Source organism: Megascapheus bottae, chromosome 1 (genome assembly GCF_031878675.1).
Source record: "Megascapheus bottae isolate mThoBot1 chromosome 1, mThoBot2.hap1, whole genome shotgun sequence".
NCBI classification, from domain to species: domain Eukaryota; kingdom Metazoa; phylum Chordata; class Mammalia; order Rodentia; family Geomyidae; genus Megascapheus; species Megascapheus bottae.
In genome coordinates, this window is record NC_143509.1 from 97,504,352 (window position 1) to 97,524,398 (window position 20,047).

Sequence of the window (20,047 nt, forward strand, 5' to 3'; positions counted from 1 at the left end):
ACAACTGTGCTAATCTGTCAACAAAATGACTTTAAAGTGGATGTAGGAGAAGAGTTGCCATCATCACTCAATACAGTTTGGCAAAAATAGAAAAAAATTTAAAATGCTTTTTGTTTCAAAATTGAATTAAAAATATTATCAGAGTTGGGAGAAGGTACAGAGTTAGGAGAAGGTACAGAACTGTCAAGATGTGTTTAGGTCAGTCGAAGAGCAGTCCTCAGGAGGGAATTCTGGTCTCCTGGTAGGGGATCTTAAGGGAGTGAGTTGTTAGAAAGGCCTGTGCCTGGACTCCTGAATTCACTCTCTGTGGCTTCCTGTTTCAAGATCTGGTCTCTCCTTCCACATCACTTTGAAGCATCCTTCTGATTTCACAATACATCCAGAATTATACTCTAACCAGAGATTGAACTAAAGGGGACTGCTAAATCTTGGCCTTTCAGCCTTCAGAACTGTAAACCAGAATAAATTTATTTCCTTTATAAAGTTGAGAAGCTTCGAGTATTTCATTAAAAAGAGCAAAACTGAGCAACATACTATGAAAGAGCATTCAAGGAAAAAAAGCTGAAGCTCAAAAAAAACCTCATTGTGAATCTAGATACTATTGCATGAAACAGAACCATCAATTAACTAATGAATTGTCCTGAAAATTCTGAGAATACAGTTTATTTCCAAGTAAAGAAAGCAATAAGTAACTATTAACATACTTGCAATCCTGGTTGCTCCCAGAACAATGGAACAGATCCCCGGATTTGTATGAAGGAAGAAACAGAATCATCTAAGTATACAACCTACAAAAAGTAAATAGAATATTTCCAACAAAAAAATTGTTACTGCTATATCAGAATGACAAAGTTACTAAAATTTGCTGCAGAGTAATATATTTTTATATATTCTCATAAAAATGGTCCTAATCAAAGTATTCAAACAGGTAAATAAAAAATGTAATTGTTTTTTCAGTTAACAATATTAACCAAGAAAATAATAAAAATATAAAATATCACAACTTTTAGAAGAGAACATTCTACATTTTATACATATATCTTTTATATTTAATTTTTTTTGTGCCAGTCTTGGGCCTTGAACTCAGGGCCTGAGCACTGTCTTTGGGCTTTGTCAAGGTTAGAGCTCTAGCACTTGAGCCATAGCATCATTTCCAGATTTTTCTATATATATATGTGTGGTGCCGAGGAATCGAACCTGGGTCTTCATGCATGCTAGGCAAGCACTCTACCAGTAGGCCAAATTCCTAGCCCACCTCTTATATTTAATTTGTTTCCTAAGTTTTTTTTCCCCCAGTCCTGGGCTTGAGCTCAGGGCCTGAGCACTGTCCTTGGATTTTCCCAAGGCTAGAGCTCTACCACTTGAGCCTCAGCATCACTTCCGGCTTTTTTTTTTTGTATGTATGTGGTACCGAGGAATCGAACCCAGGTCTTTGTGCATGCTAGGCAAGCACTTTAACCATTAGGCCAAACTCCCGGTCCCCCTATTTTTTTTTAATAGTTCTCAAAACCTACATGGAAAATGTAAGTTGGACCGGGACATAGCCTGAATTTCTAATTATATGGCTTTCTTTTCATTTTTAAGGGGTGTACATATCTTGCTAAGAATTAGATTTCACAAGAAAAACACTTTTAAGTTTTATAACTCTAAAATTAAGGACTTTGAAATTCACTTTACAATGAAGTTCACTGCATCATATTGACTAGTGAATATTTTGTCACCTATCTTAACAGTCATACCTAAATTATTTTGTTTTAGGGAAACCTTTCTTAAGGTCAATACATACCTGTGGTCATTACAAGTCAACAATATAGGTACCAAAAGGTGTTCTCAATCAAGTAAAATCAGAAATTCTAGTGTTTTCTATGCTCCAATAGTTCCTAAATAAACAATATATGCTATATACCTGTTCTGTTTCTACGAAATTGGCAACATGACCATCGTCATTTGTTCCCCGGACATTAAACCTGGTTCCAGCTCGTTCACAGCTTAATCTTGAAATGAGGCAAGCTTTGGCCTGTTTGTGAGCAGCATAAATTGTTCTGATTTCCACTCCTCCACACATGAGGCGTAATAACCAGTCATCACAATTCACACCATAGTGTTTGAGATGCAAATGCAAAGATTGGTTCCTAGGGGAAAAAGAAATAACTGCATTGTTATTAAATACTAATTAACGAAGTAAAAATTTTAAAGCAGTACTCCTAGAGCATTAATTTAAAGTTAAGTTAAAAGGCAACAAGTTTTTCTTTTGTTTTTTTTTTTTGTCAGTTCTGGGGCTTGAACTCAGGTCCTAGGCACTGTCCTTGAACACCTTTTGCTCAAAGCTAGCGCTCTGACACTTAAGTCACAGCACCACTTCCAGCCTTTTCTAAGTAGTGGTACCAAGGAACTGAACCCAGAGCTCATGCATGGTAGGCGAGTACTCTACCATTAGGCTACACTCCCAGCCCAAAAGGCAACAAGTATTAATTTATATTTGCCATTTTAATGATCAGAAGATAAGAGTACAAAAAGAGGTTGGAGTTCTTAGGTTATATAATGTATTGTCAGCATTGAAGAATCATGTTTTTAGCCGGGTACTGGTTGCTACTCAGGAGACTGAGATCTGAGAATCATGGTTCAAAGCCATCCCAGGTATAAATGTCTGCGAGACTCTTATTGCCAATTACCCACCAGAAAACTCGAAGTGGCATTGTGGTTCAACATGGTGGAGTGCTAGCCTTGAGCTAAAGAATTCAGGGATAGCATCTAGGCCCAGAGTTCAAGTCCCATGACGGACCAAAAAAAAAAGTCCTTTTTGTGCTGGTCCTGGGGTTTGAACTCAGAGCCCGTTCCTAAGCTTCTTTTGCTCAATGCTAGCACTCTACCACTTGAATCATAGTTTCACTTACGACTTTTTTGGTAGTTTTAGTAGACATTAGAGTCTTAAAGACTTTCCTGCCTGGGCTGGCTTCTTTTGTTTTTGTCAGTCATGGGGCTTGAAATCTGGGTCTGGGCACTGTCCTGAACTTTTCAGCTCAAGGCTAGTGCTCTACCACCTGAACCACAGTGCCACTTTCTGCTGGTTAATTGGAGATAAGAGTCTCATGGATAGGTTTGAACCAGGATCCTCAGATCTCAGCTTCCTGAGTAGCAAGGATTACAGGCATGAGTCACTGGCACCCGGCCTGGGCTGACTTCTAACTGTAATCCTCAGATCTTAGCCTCCTGAGTAGCTAAGATTTACAGGTATGAGCCACTGGAGCCCAGCTTCAGTTTTCTTTTTCTTTAATAACAATGTGTTGTTTTAAAACTATGAACGTCTACACAGCTGCTGACTGGTAGCAGTTTCAACTTTCCAATGGAATAACCACTTTGGCTACAAAAGATACCATATATCCTAAAAAGAATATTTATATTGTTAGAAGGGCATAAGTTCTAAAAACTTTTGTTTTCTTATGCAATTGAAACAAGTTTGTTAATCCTTAGTAAAACAGCAAAGAACAAAACTGAGCAAAATTTACCTTTGGTGTGTTCACCATCCCTTTGTTAAATCTGTTTGCTACTGATAAACTCCTGTGATCTAAATCTGTTCTTATTTCTACCCTTAATTGAATGAAAGGATGTATGAATTACTCTTACTGGTTAATCTTGGCAAATGATTCTGCATCTGCTTAGATTTCTAATTTGGCAGGACTCAGACTAAGGAACTGGGAATAAGAATGATCAGGGAATCAAAAGGTGAGTACAGTGTCCAATGCATAGCTGCAATGTTGAAGTCCTTTCAAAGGACTTGAGTTTCAGTATCTTCTACTAAAAAAGGCACTAGGGTGACACAGGTTATCTTTGGGAAACCTATTTCTGAATGCAAGAGAAAACTACATTCCATCATCACTAGTTTCTACGAGCTATACAGCTTCATGTTCACTAATCTCTCTTATTATCCTTTAATCTCCCACTATGTCTTCTTTTTTTTCAAACATAAGGAAAAGGTTTATTTTTAAAGACAACAGAGTTACTAAAAGCTGTTATTTCAGTTCAGATACTGAACTGAATATGCTTTTTTTTCATAAATTTTTATTGTAATTAATAGAAGGGTTACATATTTGCCAGACAGATGGTACACTAATTCCCATACATTGATACCCTTTCACATGTCTTGGTCCCCATTTCCCTCCCCCCCACCCCTACCCCCTCCCACTATGTCTTCTATCCTCTCACTGTTTCCTCCTTTTCTGAGCCCAAGTCTCTGACAGATCATACTCTATAGCCTTAGCTCCTTCTGCCCTCTCTGCTCCCCTATGCCATTCCTCTGGACTAAGACTTCCATGAAACTATGAGGAATAATTAGAGCTTAGTTTTGTCTCTTACAATTGTTGCTGATTTTGTGCCCTGTAAGAACCTGGGAAAATGTGTCAAACATGAAAGTATTACTCAAGAACCATATGAATGATGTTAAAGACTTGAATCTCAACTATTGAGGGAGGCTAAGAGAACAAAAAGCTAGAGCTTTGGTCTTACAATATACGTTAATACAGTAAAATACAATTCACACATGACAAAGAGAAAAGGCACCAAGGCTGGTGGTTGTAGACAAAAGACACTACATAAGCTATTCAATTTGTTATAATAAAGGAATATTAATTATAATCTCATGTGATCTCACCATTTTATGCCTATTTCTAATACAGTATAGTGATGCATAATCAAGAAATATATCACATGCACCTTCTATCTGACAAATATCATGTAACCCTTTTACTAATTACAATAAAAAATACAAAAAAAAAAAAAAAAAGAAATATATCACAGTGACCAAGACATGAGAAAGGGTATCAATGTTTGGGAAGAAGTAATGAACCTTCTATGTGGTGAATATAATGTAACCTTACTATTAATTATAATAAAAATATATGAAAAAAAATATATCACAGTACCTACATAAGACAGTATTTATTGTATTACTAGACTTTGTCCCAGAATACTATTTCTTCAGTCCACTGCTCTTAGATCAGTGTACTAAGTCTGGAGAGCAGCTCAATGGGAGAGCATCTGCCTACCATTCAAGGTTCTGAGTTCAATTCCTGACACGGCAAAAAAAGAAAATCTACTTATAATTTTAAAACGAAGGAAATGTTGGTTCAGAATGGTGACATTGCAGAGACATAAATGAAAACTAAGAATGATAAACAGCATTGCATTATCATTGTACCAATAAAATTTCATTATAAACAATTCCTAAATCTTAAATGCTAAGTATATTTCTGAAATGAAATATTATCAGAAGGCATGAATGGATTTCATGTTAGATACCAAACCGATAGTGGCTATCTGCCATGTCTTGCTGAAGAGTTGGAAACAGAAATGAGAAGCATGGTAAATCAGCAATGTCCATCCCTTGCTATCTCTGGAAACAGCAACAGCTGAATGTATCATGCCTTTAAAGTCAATCTACTTCATAGCACATGATTAAAGGGAAACAATGAAATGCAGACTCACCAGAAAAACCTATTGTCAGTTGTGTGTTCTTGCATGCTACGGTGTGCATTAAGACTCAGATCTAAACTGACTCCAGATGCAGACCATGCAAAATAAAAGTTTCCTGAATTCAAAACTTTTCGTACTTCTGCAATGCGATCCTCATCTGAAGCATCAACTCGAAGTGATATAAACTCAGTAGAAGTAACTCGAAAAACTTCAGACTCTTGAATTTTTCCAACAGACATACATCCAGTGACTAGGACAAGATAATGTAACATAGTATCACCTGAAAAAAATAAACATTTTTAATTGATAAATTCGTTGAAAATTTCCAATATTTTCAAGCTATTTTGACTATCTTCTGTTTCCATTTTTTAAATCTGACAGTGTAATTATTTTTAACTTTTCATAGATACACTGAAATCCACAATTAGGCTTTTGTAAGTTGGGAAAAAAATACTTGTTAAAATACATTTTAGTCAGGTGTGGTGGCTCACGCCTGTAATCCTAGCTACTCAGGAATCTGAGATCTGAGAATCTTGGTTCAAAGCCAGCCCGGGCACTAGAATCCCTGAGACTCATCTCCAGTTAACCACCAGAAAACTGGAAGTGGCACTGTGGCACAAGAGGTAGGGTGGTAGCCTTGAGCTGAAGAGCTGAGGGACAGCATCCAGGCCCAGAGTTCAAGTCCCACAATTGACAGAAAAAAAAAATATATATATGTATACACACACACACAGACACACACAGACACACACAGACACACACACACACACACACACACACACACACACACACACGCTTTGAAGCTAGGCACTGGTGGCTCGTTCCTGTAATCCTAGCTAACCAGAGGGATAAATACGAGGATAGCAGTCTGAAACCAGCCCAGGCAGGTAAGTTCATGAGTCTTACATCTCCAATTAACTATCCCAAAATCTGGAGGTAAAGCTGTGACTCATGTGGTAGAAATCAAGCTTTGAGCAAAAGAGCTCAGGGACAGTGCACAAGATGCCAATTCTGTATATTTCAACATTAACAGGATAAATTCACATTTACAAAACTATATTTAACTTGGAGCTATAAACATTTAATTCAAAAAATACATTTTATCTGTACTATCTTCCCTAATGATGGCTAGGAATAACCAATAGCCAATATTGAAATTCTTTGTAAATGGTATGGTTGAAAAAAATGACATTAATATATAAGCAGCTGATGCTATATGGACAACAAATCCTTAGTAACTATTTAAAAAAGCAATTAGTTTTATAAGAACTTTAAGGACCATTTTTTTGTGGAGGTAGATAAGAGTTGAGATAGTCTCACTATGTAACACACCACTGGTTCACTGCCTCCACTGCCCAATGACTTGGGTTACAGATATATGACAGTATGCCAGATTAATAATCTTTTTTCATTAATTATATCACATCCTATGAAATCAGTGTGTATTTAGAAGCCAACAATACTTTAAGATAAACAGAAATGGCCCTGGAAAATAAGGGAATAGAAGAGTAAGGGAATGGAAATTAATAAAAAGAAACAGTCCTGAATCTTGACTCATTACTTACTATTCTGAAAGTAATAACTTACTAATAAGTTCAGTATATTAGCATGACTAATTAGTGACATAATTCCTTTTAAAAGGGATTTAAACATATATCTCAGGATTTTTTTTTTTGCCCATCCTGGGGCTTGAACTCAGGGCCTGAGCTCTGTTCTTGGGCTTTCACAAGGCTAGAGCTCTACCACTTGAGCCATAGCACCATTTCCAGCTTTTTTCTAAGTATGTGGTGCTGAAGAATTAAACCTGGGTCTTCATGCATGCTATGCATTGCCACTAGGCAAGACTCCCAGCCTCAGGATTATTTAAGACAGGAAAAAAACTCAGGAACAGTGTTTTATATATGACAGATAAATAATAAATGAAAATTTTCCATTTTATATACCAGTGCTGCACCAAGTGGTCCATTGTTACCAGCACATAATGAGAAGAGGTACCTAATTCCAGAATGGTAATCCACTACACTAAATTTATTCTTTATTTACATTTTCTTTAGATGTTATCAGTGAAAGACACCAGGTTTTGAATTTGCTGCTCTATCTCAAATCAGTTAACAAAATAACATAAACTAGTATCAGCCTTTGGCCTACACTTTGCATTGTACCTTACAGACACACTGATAATCACAAATACTATATTCTGAAGCCTACAGTGGTAACATGAAGTGACAGACAGGCTCAGCATGAGACTTGAATTCAAAATAGGTGTCTTCCCCACTATATACCAAGGAGATCATTGTGGTTCCCGAGAAGGCATCTTTTCCCAAAATGTACTGAAGCTAAGAAAAAGGGGAGTCTTCTGATTTCTACTAATGTACTATTTTCAAATAGGACATCAGCACTGGACCATAAAATCACATGAGCTTCAGAATATAGCACTGTCTTTGGGGGCAACAAACATTAGCCTAATTAATCAGGCTAATCTTTAATACTGAAATTTAATACTCAATTTTTGAATATTCTTTTAAAAAATTTAAAAGTATAACACACTTGGGCTCAAGCATAGTCTGAAATGACATATGAGTAGTCTCTCTCAAATCTCTAGAATTACTAAGGCAGAATGAAAAACACATGGATTAATTATATTATGTAACAAACTTACCAAGATTTAACCGTAAAACACCCAAGAGTCCATATGCATCCAGCACTTTGGAGTATGTACCTTTGATTGCCTCTTTTTCTGCCAATGCTACAAAAAAATACAGATTAAGAAAAATTATCTGAAACATCCGATTTTAAGTAGTTAAGAATCTAATTTTCAAACAAAAAGTTTTAAATACTATATTCCTTCCTTTAAAAAGTTTTCTCAGTATATAGCCTAGACTTGCCTTAAACTCGTGATCCACCTGCTGCAGCTTCCCACGTGCTAGGTTTATAGGCATGCCCCACCATGCCTGCTAACAGTGCTTTGACTTTTTCTTGAAACTCTTCTGTAGAGTTGTGAGCACCATGTTTCCCTATCTTCTTCATCTTTTCAAGCCATCACTTTTAAAATTCCTTTCAAGTAACCTCATGACTGCCTTCTAATGACTTGCACAAGCTAAGTAAGACTAAGTGACTCGATCACTAAATTAATTAATGTTGTCACATTTCCTAATATGCTCATATTTACTGTGGGTCTTTATTTAATCATTCATTACCTTAACCAGCATGAAATTAAAGTGGGCAAGATTTTTACCAAACTGTTACAGTTATGGGGATATGCATTTTACTCCACATTCCCAAGGGTCCTAGTATTACACTGTGTGATTAAAGAACAGTTACTCCTAACATCCAATACATACATAAAACTGCAAAACATGAATATATATATTTTATGAAGCAAATAGAATTGCCTTTTCTTAATGTTGCCTCAGTGTTTAGCACTTGCCTAACACTTGGGAAGCTCTGAGTTCCATCCCTAGCACTGGGACAGGCGGGAGAAACAAAAAGGAAGAAAATGTATATAAAAGTAGAGTGTTTATGTGGCTATTAGATCCAAACAGTACAAGAGCGAGGACTTAATATTTGCGTACCCAATGCTATGAACATGGTATTGGAAATATAAACACAACTACATAAACATAAAAATTTATGACTCTATAGACATGTCTTATTACATATATTAATTTGTATCTATTACATATAAACCCTCAGCCTAATTTTTTTTTTTTTGCCAGTCCTGGGCTTGAGCTCAGGCCCTGAGGACTGTCCTTGGATTTTTCTCAAGGCTAGAACAACTCTACCACTTGAGCCTCAGCACCATTTCTGGATTTTTCTAAGTATGTGGTACCAAGGAATCGAACCCAGGTCTTCATGCATGCTAGGCAAGCACTCTACCACTAGGCCAAACTCCCGGCCCACCTTAGCCTAATTTTAATTATGTTCTAAAATCTAAGTGCCAGTGATTGTATATAGAGATTCTCTTTTAATGCTTGTTTGTTAAATACATCATTTGAAATATGATGTAAAAATCAATGTTAATAAATTCTTTAAAAAAAAAAAAAGTAGAGTGCTTGCCTAGCATGCACAAAGACCCGGGTTCGATTCTTCGGTACCACATACATAGAAAAAAGCTGGAAGTGGTGCTGTGGCTTACGTGGTAGAGCACTAGACTTGAGAAAATTCCAAGGACAGTGCTCAGGCCTTGAGTTCAAGCCCCACAACTGGCAATAAAATAAAATAAAATAAAAGCAAGTATTTAGAACTTTAGTATTCATTACATATCTCTCATGACAGAAGATATGATTTCCTGAACAAATACTATTCTAGACTTTTACAGGTTATATGATCTGTGTATTTTAATCTTATTATTATTAAGGTGTTGTATAGAGGGTTTACCATTTCATAAGTCAGGTAATGAGTACATATCATTTTTTGGACATACATATATTTAGTGCTAGAACTTACATAATAATTTTGGCAGAAATCATTCAAGTTTACACACCAGCTGTAAATAAGAGTTAAAAACAAGGCTGGGGAAGTGGCCTAGTGGTATCTGCTCACCTAGCATGCACGAAGCCCTGGGTTCGATTCCCCAGAACTACATACACAGAAAATGCCAGAAGTGGCACTGTGGCTCAAGTGTCAGAGCATTAGCCTTGAGCAAAAAGTGTCCAATGACAGTGCCCAGGCCCTGAGTTCAATCTCCAGGACTGGCATAAATAAAACATTAAAATTATGTCAAAATTTTTTTAAGTTTAAAAAATTACTGTAAAACAGCACAATTCTCAGTGTAACTTAAATTGCTAGCAGCAAAATAGTTTCTTTTTCTTTTTTTTTTGTGTCAGTCCTACGGGTTGAACTCAGGGCCTAACCACTGTGCTTGGGCTTTCTCAAGGCTAGTGCTCTACCACTTAGCCACAGCACCACTTCAGGCTTTTCTATGAATGTATGCATGTGGTACCTAGGAATGGAACCTGGGTCTTCATTCATACTAGGCAAGCACTCTATCACTAGGCCAAACTCCTAGTTCCCAAAACAGTTTCTTTTAACAATACATAATAGCTACCTTCTTATTAGTGCCAAATACATGAATAATATACTATGAGTCTCAGGTGTAGTGAAAGTCAATCTACTAGAATGTCATTCAATTCGAATATACAAGTAAATGCCATGAAGACTAGTTATTTGTTGCTTTGTATTATATTCTGAAAGTCAATAGGTAAGATAAATATACACAATTCAAATGTTCAGATTCTTAGATAAAAGTAGGCTAAAGAAAAAATTCAGAGTAGATGAGATGTGATTTACCCTGCCAGAAGATTTGGGGTTCTCCTCAAAATACTAAAAATAAAATTTTAAATGTGACACACTTGTATATTATTTCTGTGATTTCTTATGGTATCACTAAGCTAGAAGGTTATATGAATTCTTCAATTTCATAACAATCCAAGGAGCAAAGTTACTGGTATCTACACTTGACATATGAGGAAACAAATTTAGAGAGGTTTCCAATTTGTCACTAATTTGTTTAAGTCTAAATTAAGGTAGAGTTAAGAGAAAGTAGCTTTGTGAGAGAAGGAACTTTGTCTAGCTCTCACAGTATCCCAGAAACCTAGCACTCAGAGGGGTCCCATAATTACACGATCAGTGAGCAGCTGAGCTAAATTTAAAAGGCAGAGCTGAACTTTTAACTCCAGACCCTTCTCGTTTCATACAAGAAAACATGCTATTTTTTTTTTAATCAAAAGGATTTACAGGTGTTTTCTTGTCCATATTTGCTTCCAGATTTGGGATTGTGTGGAAGTTGGTTCAATGCAGGCTGTCAGAGCCTAGGGACATAGGAATTTTCTAACACCCATGCACAGTAGAGGAGCTCCAGGGGCACCAGGAGCAGTTTCATAGAGAGGAATAATCAAGGACAATGGGAGCCAGGATGCTAATTCTTAGAGACAAGAATACAGACAAAATTCTCATCAGAGAAGGGAATATGGACAAATGGAAAATGAGTATGGACATCATGGTGTGAACTAGAACTGGAATTATTAGTTTGAACTTGGCTTTCTAGATAGAAAAGACAAAAAAATATATACCACATATAATTATATGACACAGACATACATATTTACATATGTTCTCTGCCCATTGACAAGATCTGGGATCAACAATATGAACAGCAACGAATATGCCAAACCTTGATTTCTTCCACTAAAAGGCACTAGAACACCTTGGAGAAATAGCTGCTTCTAGGGCATGGGCAGGAACAAAACGGATCTGAAAGATTCTTGTGTCAGAGGAAATTATCCAATGAAAAATTTAAAAGCCAAACTAAAGAGATTTTTGGTTGGGAGAAACCTAGGAAAAGTAAATAATGTGTTATTAACCCCTGAAAAATCTCATGAACTCAAAACCCAATGGAAGAGATATTTGCACCATCTCAAAGTACCTCAAAGCACTTAATTATAAAGATAAAAAGATGTGCAATGCAGTAGGTGCTAGTGGCTAATGCCTGCAATCCTAGCCACTCAGGAGGCTGTGGACTGAGGATCACAGGCCATAACCAGCCTGGGCAGGAAAGTCTATGAGACTCTTATTTCCAATTAACGATCAGAAAACTGGAAGTGGCACTGTGGCAAGAAGTGGTAGAGTGCTAGCCTTGAGCAAAAGAGCTCAGGAACAACATGAAGGCTCTGAGTTCAAGTTTCATGACCTACAGAAAAAGAAAAAGTACAACGCCACACCTGACATAATCAAGTAATCGGGAAGGACAGTAACAGTAACAAAACAGTTCAAAATTCCATGTGATTGAGTGGCTATGGCAAAAACACAGCATGACTTTGGCATAATCCCTACCAAAGATGTACAACATCAATCTATGCATGAGCAACTGCCACAAATATCACCCAAAGTAAGTGACATTTCACAAAATAACTGGCCACACCTTCAGAGTTTTCAAAGTCAAGTGTCGAAGAAAACTTTCTAGATTTAGTTTAAAACATACTAAACTAGATCTTTTTCTTTGGAACAGCTGATGAAACTTGGAGATTGAGAATCAATAGCAATGATCAATATTAAGTTTATGATAGTTTTATCACATTATGCACAAGAATGACTTTCTAGAATATACATGTCTTTGGTTAGAATAAGGTACCAGTATCAGAAGCCTACTGACAATTCAGAAACAACAACAAAAAAAAATGTTCTAAAATTCAACTCTTCAAAGTGTTTTAAATGTTTTCACACCCCTAAATTTATTTATCTCTAAATGGCATTTATATGATAAACTTTTACGACATCTGTTAGGAAAGTTCAAATGGATAAGCAAAGTCAGGAGTCAAGAAACCTCAACAGGTCAGATAGGCTTTAATCATTGCTACAAACAGACTCCAAGTTAACACTGAACAAAGTCAGAGATATAAATGGTACTGAAAGGACTCCAATCCTGTATCCAACTCTGTATCTTTCTTCCTCTCCTCTCTTTTTCTTTCCTCCCCAGCAGCTTTCTGAGAACCAGTTGGTCCCTTCAGTTTACTCGGGCTAAATGGCAGCCAGATCACCATCTAGAGCCCTTAGCCCTTGCTGCCTCACCAATACATAAGAGAGGCTTGACCCAGACCTATAATGATGCAACTGGTAAACTCAATTATAAGACCATTGGGTACTTCTTTTTCTCTGACTGTTCTTTTGACTCTTATGTTTCTCCTCTGCTTGCTCAATCCTAATGTTATCTCCTCCCATCCATACATACACTTTTTTTTTTTTGGGTCAGTTATGGGGCTTGAACTCAGGACCTGTCCCATCCCTGAGCTCTTTATCCCTTTGAGCCATAGAGCCATTTCCAGTTTTCTAGTGGTTAATTGGGAAGAAGAGTCTCAAAGGCACTCTTCTGTTCTGTCCATGCTGATTTTGAACTGTGATCCTCTGATTTCAGCCTCCTGAGTAGCTAGGATTACAGGTATAGGACACCAGTCCCATATTTTTGTGATTATTTTTATTTATATATTTTTTGAGCTAGATTTTCACTATATAGGCCAGGTTGGCCTGGAACTCACCATTCCCCTGCCTCAGCTTCCCTATTGCTGAGATTATAGGCATAAACCACTATAACCAAACAGTTTTTAAAATGGTGAAAAAGATTTCCATATACACACTAAAAAACATAAAAAATAGATGACAGAAGAGATAAAACTAGACTACTGTTCTAGTTCTCTGGTAATTTAGTTTTTAATTCTATAAAATAAGAATCTTCTTGAAAGTATTTAAAACTAAGACTTTACATTATTTAAGAAATTATATAACTTTTAGATGAAATGTAACATTTTAATAAATTATCCATATCTTTCCTATTTTTTTCCATTAATATTATTCCCTTGTAGCTTTTATTTCAGCCAAAATGAATAATTTGTTGTCTATGTTTTCTTCGATCTCCTCTTCTATTCTTAGTGTTCTCTCCATCTGGAATAACCTTTAGTCATCTCTGGATTCTCAAATGCTAACTACATCCTTAAATCTTTAACCAAAATGCTACTTCCTGGAATTTTCCCTCATTGCTCTAGCTGGCAGTTACTTGCCTTCATTGTACAATGCAGCCACTTATATACTATTAACAATAGAATCTAGGTTTCATTTCCTTATATCTCAAAATACTAGTTTAACAGATCTGACCATTGCCCCCATCAACTATGGATTAAGTGTTCACCCACTAAGCAAGTTGACTGTTTTACCCCACCAGTGATAAAAATTCCACTACCTTCATTACTGAAGTTTACGTTTATTCCTCACAGTGAGCTCTGGAAACTTTCACATGTGTTTGTGGTGAGTGATAAGGATAAGATAGCCATTGCTAAATGATTCCCAGTCAGGGTTAAAACTAGTGGAGTTTATGAAATGTCAGGGTTTATGAAGAGCTCAGAGGAAACAATCTGAAAGGATGAGTGGAAATCAAAGTTCAGTAGATAAAATTCCTTCCTTGTTGACTGAAGTCTCTCAAGGTATTTACCATGCTTTCAAAGAGAATAATAAACTACCTTTTTTTTGCCAGTCCTGGGCTTGAGCTCAGGGCCTGAGCACTGTCCTTGGGCTTTCTCAAGGCTAGAGCTCTACCACTTGAGCCTCAGCACCACTTCTGGCTTTTTTTTCTATGTATGTGGTACTGAGAAATCAAACCCAGGTCTTTCTGCATGTTAGGCAAGCACTCTACCACTAAGCCAAACTCCTGGCCCATAGAAGGTACCACAACTAGTACAAATGTTTAAGAAGGCCATTGTTTCAGTAATAAGTGAGCCAATGAGTGATCCTCAGCAGTTCCTGCTGAGGCAAAGGGGCCCACATCTCTTCTTCACATCTTTTCCGTTTAGGAGGCTTCCAAAGTGACTGCTATCATATCGCAGGGTACATAGTCAATTACAAAGACAGAAGCTAAGGAGACAGACTACTCACACAACAACCTCTTAGAGTCAAGCTGGGGCTACAGCACTTGCCTAGCATATATAAGGCCCAGCACCGACAATGTCATTCACTATTATGCTATGGTTTAACAACATATCAATAGCTATCTTTCACATTATTGAGGGCAGACACACTTTTCTGGGGGGGGGAGGGCGGTGGGGCTTACTAGGACATGGTCGGCATTATTCAACATTGCTATTAAGACTCTCCATCCTTAAATTAGACTTTTAAGACAAATAATTAAGTGTTAAAATCAGGATACAGAAATCCACATGAGAACATGCCTGTTTTTAATTTTTAATCTTTTTTTGTGCTAGTATTGGGGCTTGACTTCAAGGCCTCAGAGACTTGCTTGGCTTTTTTGCTCATAGCTAGTGGTCTACCACTTGAGCTACACTTTCAGTTTTGTCTTTTTTTGCTGTCAATGATTCTCTTTTATTCTATTTATGAACTAGAGATAAGATTCTAAGGATTTGTCTGCCTGGCCTGGGCTGACTCCAAAGTGCAAGGTGGTATGAGCCACCAGGGCCTGGCCAACAACTTTTTTTTTTTTTGCCAGTCCTGGAACTTGAACTCAGGGCCTGGGCACTGTCCTTGAGTTTTCTCAAGGCCAGCAGTGCTCTACCACTTGAGTCAACACCACTTCCTGCTTCTTCTGTATATGTGGTACCAAGGAATCGAACTCAGGAATTTGTGCATGGTTGGCAAGCAATTTAGCATTAAGCCCAACTCCTGGGCCCCCTATGACTATTTTTTAACTTCATGAATTGTCACTCTTTTTTAAAGACCAAGTGAACAGTTGTCAGTGGGAGATCAGACCTGCACTGCCAACTCCATCACCTGAACAAGAAAGAAAGAAAATTAATTATCCAAGAACAATCAACTCATGAAAGTTACCTAAGCATTTAATATAAATTTCCCAAACTCTTGATGAATTACACTAATTCAAACTAAATAGTGAAGCTACCTAATGAAGGTTCTACTATACAATATTGACAGTATGTGATGGTTCAGCTTAGGATTAGATTGCCCTTTCCTCTTTGATAAAGAAGCTATAGAACATCAATAACATGCTGGGGACATTAGTACAAGCCTGAAATTCCAGCACTGGAAGCTGAAGCAGGATTGTGATTTTGAAGACAGCATGGGTGATTTTAAGTTCTAAATAGCTTAGGCTACATAACATTCTGATGAAAAAGAAGAGAAGGGGGGAAAGAAAAAGAATGGAGTAAAGGGGGAAAAAAAGATTAGGGATAAAGAAAGGAGGGGAGGAGAGAAGAATAAGAAAGAACATTAGTAAGAATATGAAGATTGCAAATTAGAATGCTGCTCCTAGATCACAATTTGCCTGTGGTTGCATGCATGGCAATTTGTGGTCAGCTCATTTGCATTCAGACAACATTTTGATTATAGAACCTCCAATGCAGGGGATGTTACAGACTATGTAAATCCAAGCTTCTTATTTTCAGAAGAAAAAAACATTAAAGAAAAAAGATTATAATGGTGAGTTGCTCACGATTATATACTCAACTAGCTAGAAGTAAAGACTGCTACCATTTCATCATATATAAAATGAAAATTACTTTCAAAGTAAAATATTTTTCTTTTGTAATTATTAATCTGTGGACAATAAGCTATCCAAACTGGTATTCTGTATAAACTGCACATTCCAGTTCTGCCAACAGTCTTTCATTCATTCATGCAATGAATACTTACTACATACCAGGACCAAAGCAAAGTTACAGGAATAAAAACACCTGGGTGTGGTGGCTTAAGCCCATAATCCTACTGAAAGGATCAACAGGTTCAAGGCCAGTCCAGGAAAAAAGTCTCACAAGACTCCCATCTCTACCAATGGTTGAGCACCTTTCACGCTAGCTATAAGAAAGCATAATGGCTGGCTGCTGTAGTATACACTGCCATCCTCAGTGATACAGAGAATCACAAGTAGGAGGATCATAGTCGGGCTAGTCCAGGCATAAACTGAGATGCTAACTTGAAAATAACCAAAGCAAAAAGGGGTCAGAGGGTGGCTCAAGTGGTATAGAGAACCTTCCTAGCATGCACAAGACCTGAGTTCCAACACCAGTACTAAACACACACACACACACACACACACACACACACACAGAGAGAGAGAGAGAGAGAGAGAGAGAGAGAGAGACAGACAGACAGACAGACAGACAGACAGACAGACAGGAGAGTATACCTTGGCATTTTCTTAAGGGATCGGGAAAACAAGCATTGTATAGCCATGCAAATGCTAAACAGACAGGTGTGGTGGTACATTCTTGTAAGCCTAGCTTTGCAGTAGGGAGACAGGGGCAAGAGGATTAAAGTCTGAGGCTAGCCTGGACTAATTATCAAACTGTCACAAAATAAGCAAAATTTTTGAAAGGGTTGGGAATGTAGTTCATTGATGGCATGCATGCTTAACATGCACAAAACTCTGAGTTCAAGCCCCAACACCAAAGTAGATGAGAAAGGTAAAAATACTACAGACTGCAAGAAGAACTAAATTAAAATTGTTTGATGGTTGAGAACAATGGTTAAAGTTCGACAGAGGAGGTGACTGTCACTAAAACCTGATTAACAAGAAACTAGCCAAAGCAAAAGCAGATTTTAAAAAATGAATTCTAACAATCTATACATACCCATCTTATGACCCAAGCAACAGTAAAACTGCATTCCTAAGAATATGAATATATGTTTTATACACCTATATACAAATATAAACATAAACAAGTATATTGTTGTGAGCTACCAACATCTGTTTTGTAAAATTTTTTTAGTCAGTTGTGGGGATTGAACTCAAGGCCTAAAACACTACTCCTGAGCTCTTTTCTCATGGCTAGCATTACCATTTTGAGCCACAGATCCACTTCCAGTTTTTGATTGGTTAATTGGAGATAAAGAGTCTCAATGGGTCTTTTCTGCCCAAGCTGGCTTTGAACAATGGTTCTCCAATCTCAGTCTCCTGAGTAGCTAGGATTATAGGTGTGAGCCACCAGTGCCTCACTTCTGGGGTTTTTTTTTTGGGGGGGGGGGGGTTGGGGTTTTTTTTGTTTTATTTTGGTTTTTTTGCCAGTCCTGGGCTTGAGCTCAGGGCCTAAGCACTGTCCTTGAGCTTTTTCAAGGCTAGAGCTCTACCCCTTGAGCCTCAACACCACTTCCAGCTTTTTTTCTATGTATGTGGTACCAAGAAATCGAACCCAGGTCTTTGTGCATGCTAGGCAAGCACTCTACCACTAGGTCAAACTCCCACCCCTTCTGGTTGTTGTTGTTTTTGTTTTTTTTGAGTGTCAGTACTGAGGCTTGAATTCAGGGATTGAGTATTGTCACTTAGCTTTTCACTCAAGGTTAGTGCTCTAACACTGGAGCCACAGCTTCATTTTTGGGTTTTTAGTAGTTAATTAGAGCTACAAGTCTCTCCAACTTTCCTAGCTTCAGGCATTGATCCCCAGATCATAGGTTTCTGAGCAGCTACGAGCCACCTGCACCTGGCTAAAACAAGTTCTTATTAACAACCATTACAAACTAACTTAAGCAAGTCAAAGTATAACATGCGATTTTTAAAGCTGTACTTCTTTTGTTTACAATCATCTACTCCACTCTATTGACTACTTTTACTCTTACTCTTAATGCTTCTCAAAATTTCACTGCTTTGGATACAGAATTTTTAAAGTTGATCAATGAATGGGAAGAAAACCAATACTTTTAAACTGGAGTCCATTGTTTTAGCTCATGTAGATGTGTGAAGAAGTCAGTGCATTTTTTTCTTTAGTGGTGAGGTACACAGCCCTAACACCATGACTTGGGTGGTCACCAACATTTCCCCACCTTCTTCCTTCTAGGATTCCAATTACACTATATTAGACCAGTTATATTAGACCACTTAAGCTAACCCACACTGTGATGGGGGGAGGAGGGAGGAAGAGACGGCTTAACTGGTAAGACTTTTATTTTTGTGTTTATCGCTCTTAATTTATTTGGAAGATTTAAGATCATGTCTTGCCAGCATTGGTGTTCCTGCCTGTAATCCTAGCTACTCAGGAGGCTGAGATTTTAGGATTGTAGTTTGAAGTCAGTCCCAGCAGGAAAGTCTGTGAGATTCTAATCTTCAGTTAAGCACCAGAATATTTTAACTGGAGTTGTGGCTCAATATGGTAGAATCCAAGCCTTGAGTAAAAAAGAAAAGGAAAAAAAAAAAGGTATCCAACAGTTCTACTCATGATTATTTTAGTCTTTTTCGATGATTTCCATACTGTGTCTTGAAGTTCTCCAAACATTTCTTTTGTGATGTCAAATCTACTAATCCTAAAGTATATTTTTTCCTTAGATTTTGTGACTGTCATTTATGAAAATTTGAGTTATAATTTCTATACTCATGCTTCCTACATTTTTGAACATGTTAAATATATTTACAATAGCTATTAATGTCCATTATTAACTTTAGCATTGACAATCTGAGGTATATTTTTTGCTTCTCTCATATATACTAATTTTCATTTGTACCTTTTCAGGATCAAATATGTATATATACATATGTATATTCACATATATACATATATATACATACATACCTTCCTATATTCTTAAATTGGTCAGAGTATAATTATTTAGACATTAAAAAACAAAGGAAGGGGGCCAGGAGTTTGGGTCTCTTTAAAACCCAGGAAGCAGGGCTGGGAGCATGGCCTAGTGATAGAATGCTTGCCTAGCATGCATAAAGCTGTCAGTTCCATTCCTTAGCAACACCTACACAGAAAAGGCCTGAAGTGGTGTTATGGCTCAAGTGGTAAAGCGCTAACCTTGAGGAAAGCCCAAGAACAGTGCTCAGGCCCTCCAAGATCCAGGACTGGCAAAAAACAAACCTTGAGGAAAGCCCAAGGACAGTGCTCAGGCCCTGAGTGCAAGATCCAGGACTGGCAAAAAACAAACAAAAAAAACAGGAAACATATCTTTCCGAGTCATCTTAAGTTCTAAGAGCCAGGACCAGAGCAGAATTTAGTCTACTTTTTCCGAGTCCTGTTAAGTTCTAAGAGCCAGGACCAGAGCAGAATTTAGTCTACTTTGCCTCTTGAACAACAGATCCTGTTGATACTTAATCTATTTGCCTGTGCATTACACGTTTTCTCTACTTTGACAGAAT

General features: G+C 37.3%; 1 protein-coding gene across 17 annotated transcripts in view; it reads right to left on the reverse strand.

Annotated features, from left to right (window-relative positions):
- Positions 1–20,047, reverse strand: part of Synj1 (synaptojanin 1) — an 85,724-nt gene that overhangs the window by 60,173 nt on the left and 5,504 nt on the right. For all 17 annotated transcript variants that reach the window (XM_090348723.1, XM_090348702.1, XM_090348710.1 and 14 more), the window contains exons 3-6: positions 8,129–8,215; positions 5,482–5,749; positions 1,907–2,132; positions 705–788 (exon numbers count right to left, since the gene is read on the reverse strand). In XM_090348723.1, coding sequence (XP_090204849.1) covers positions 705–788; positions 1,907–2,132; positions 5,482–5,749; positions 8,129–8,215 — 665 coding nt within the window. The remainder of the gene's footprint in view (positions 1–704; positions 789–1,906; positions 2,133–5,481; positions 5,750–8,128; positions 8,216–20,047) is intronic.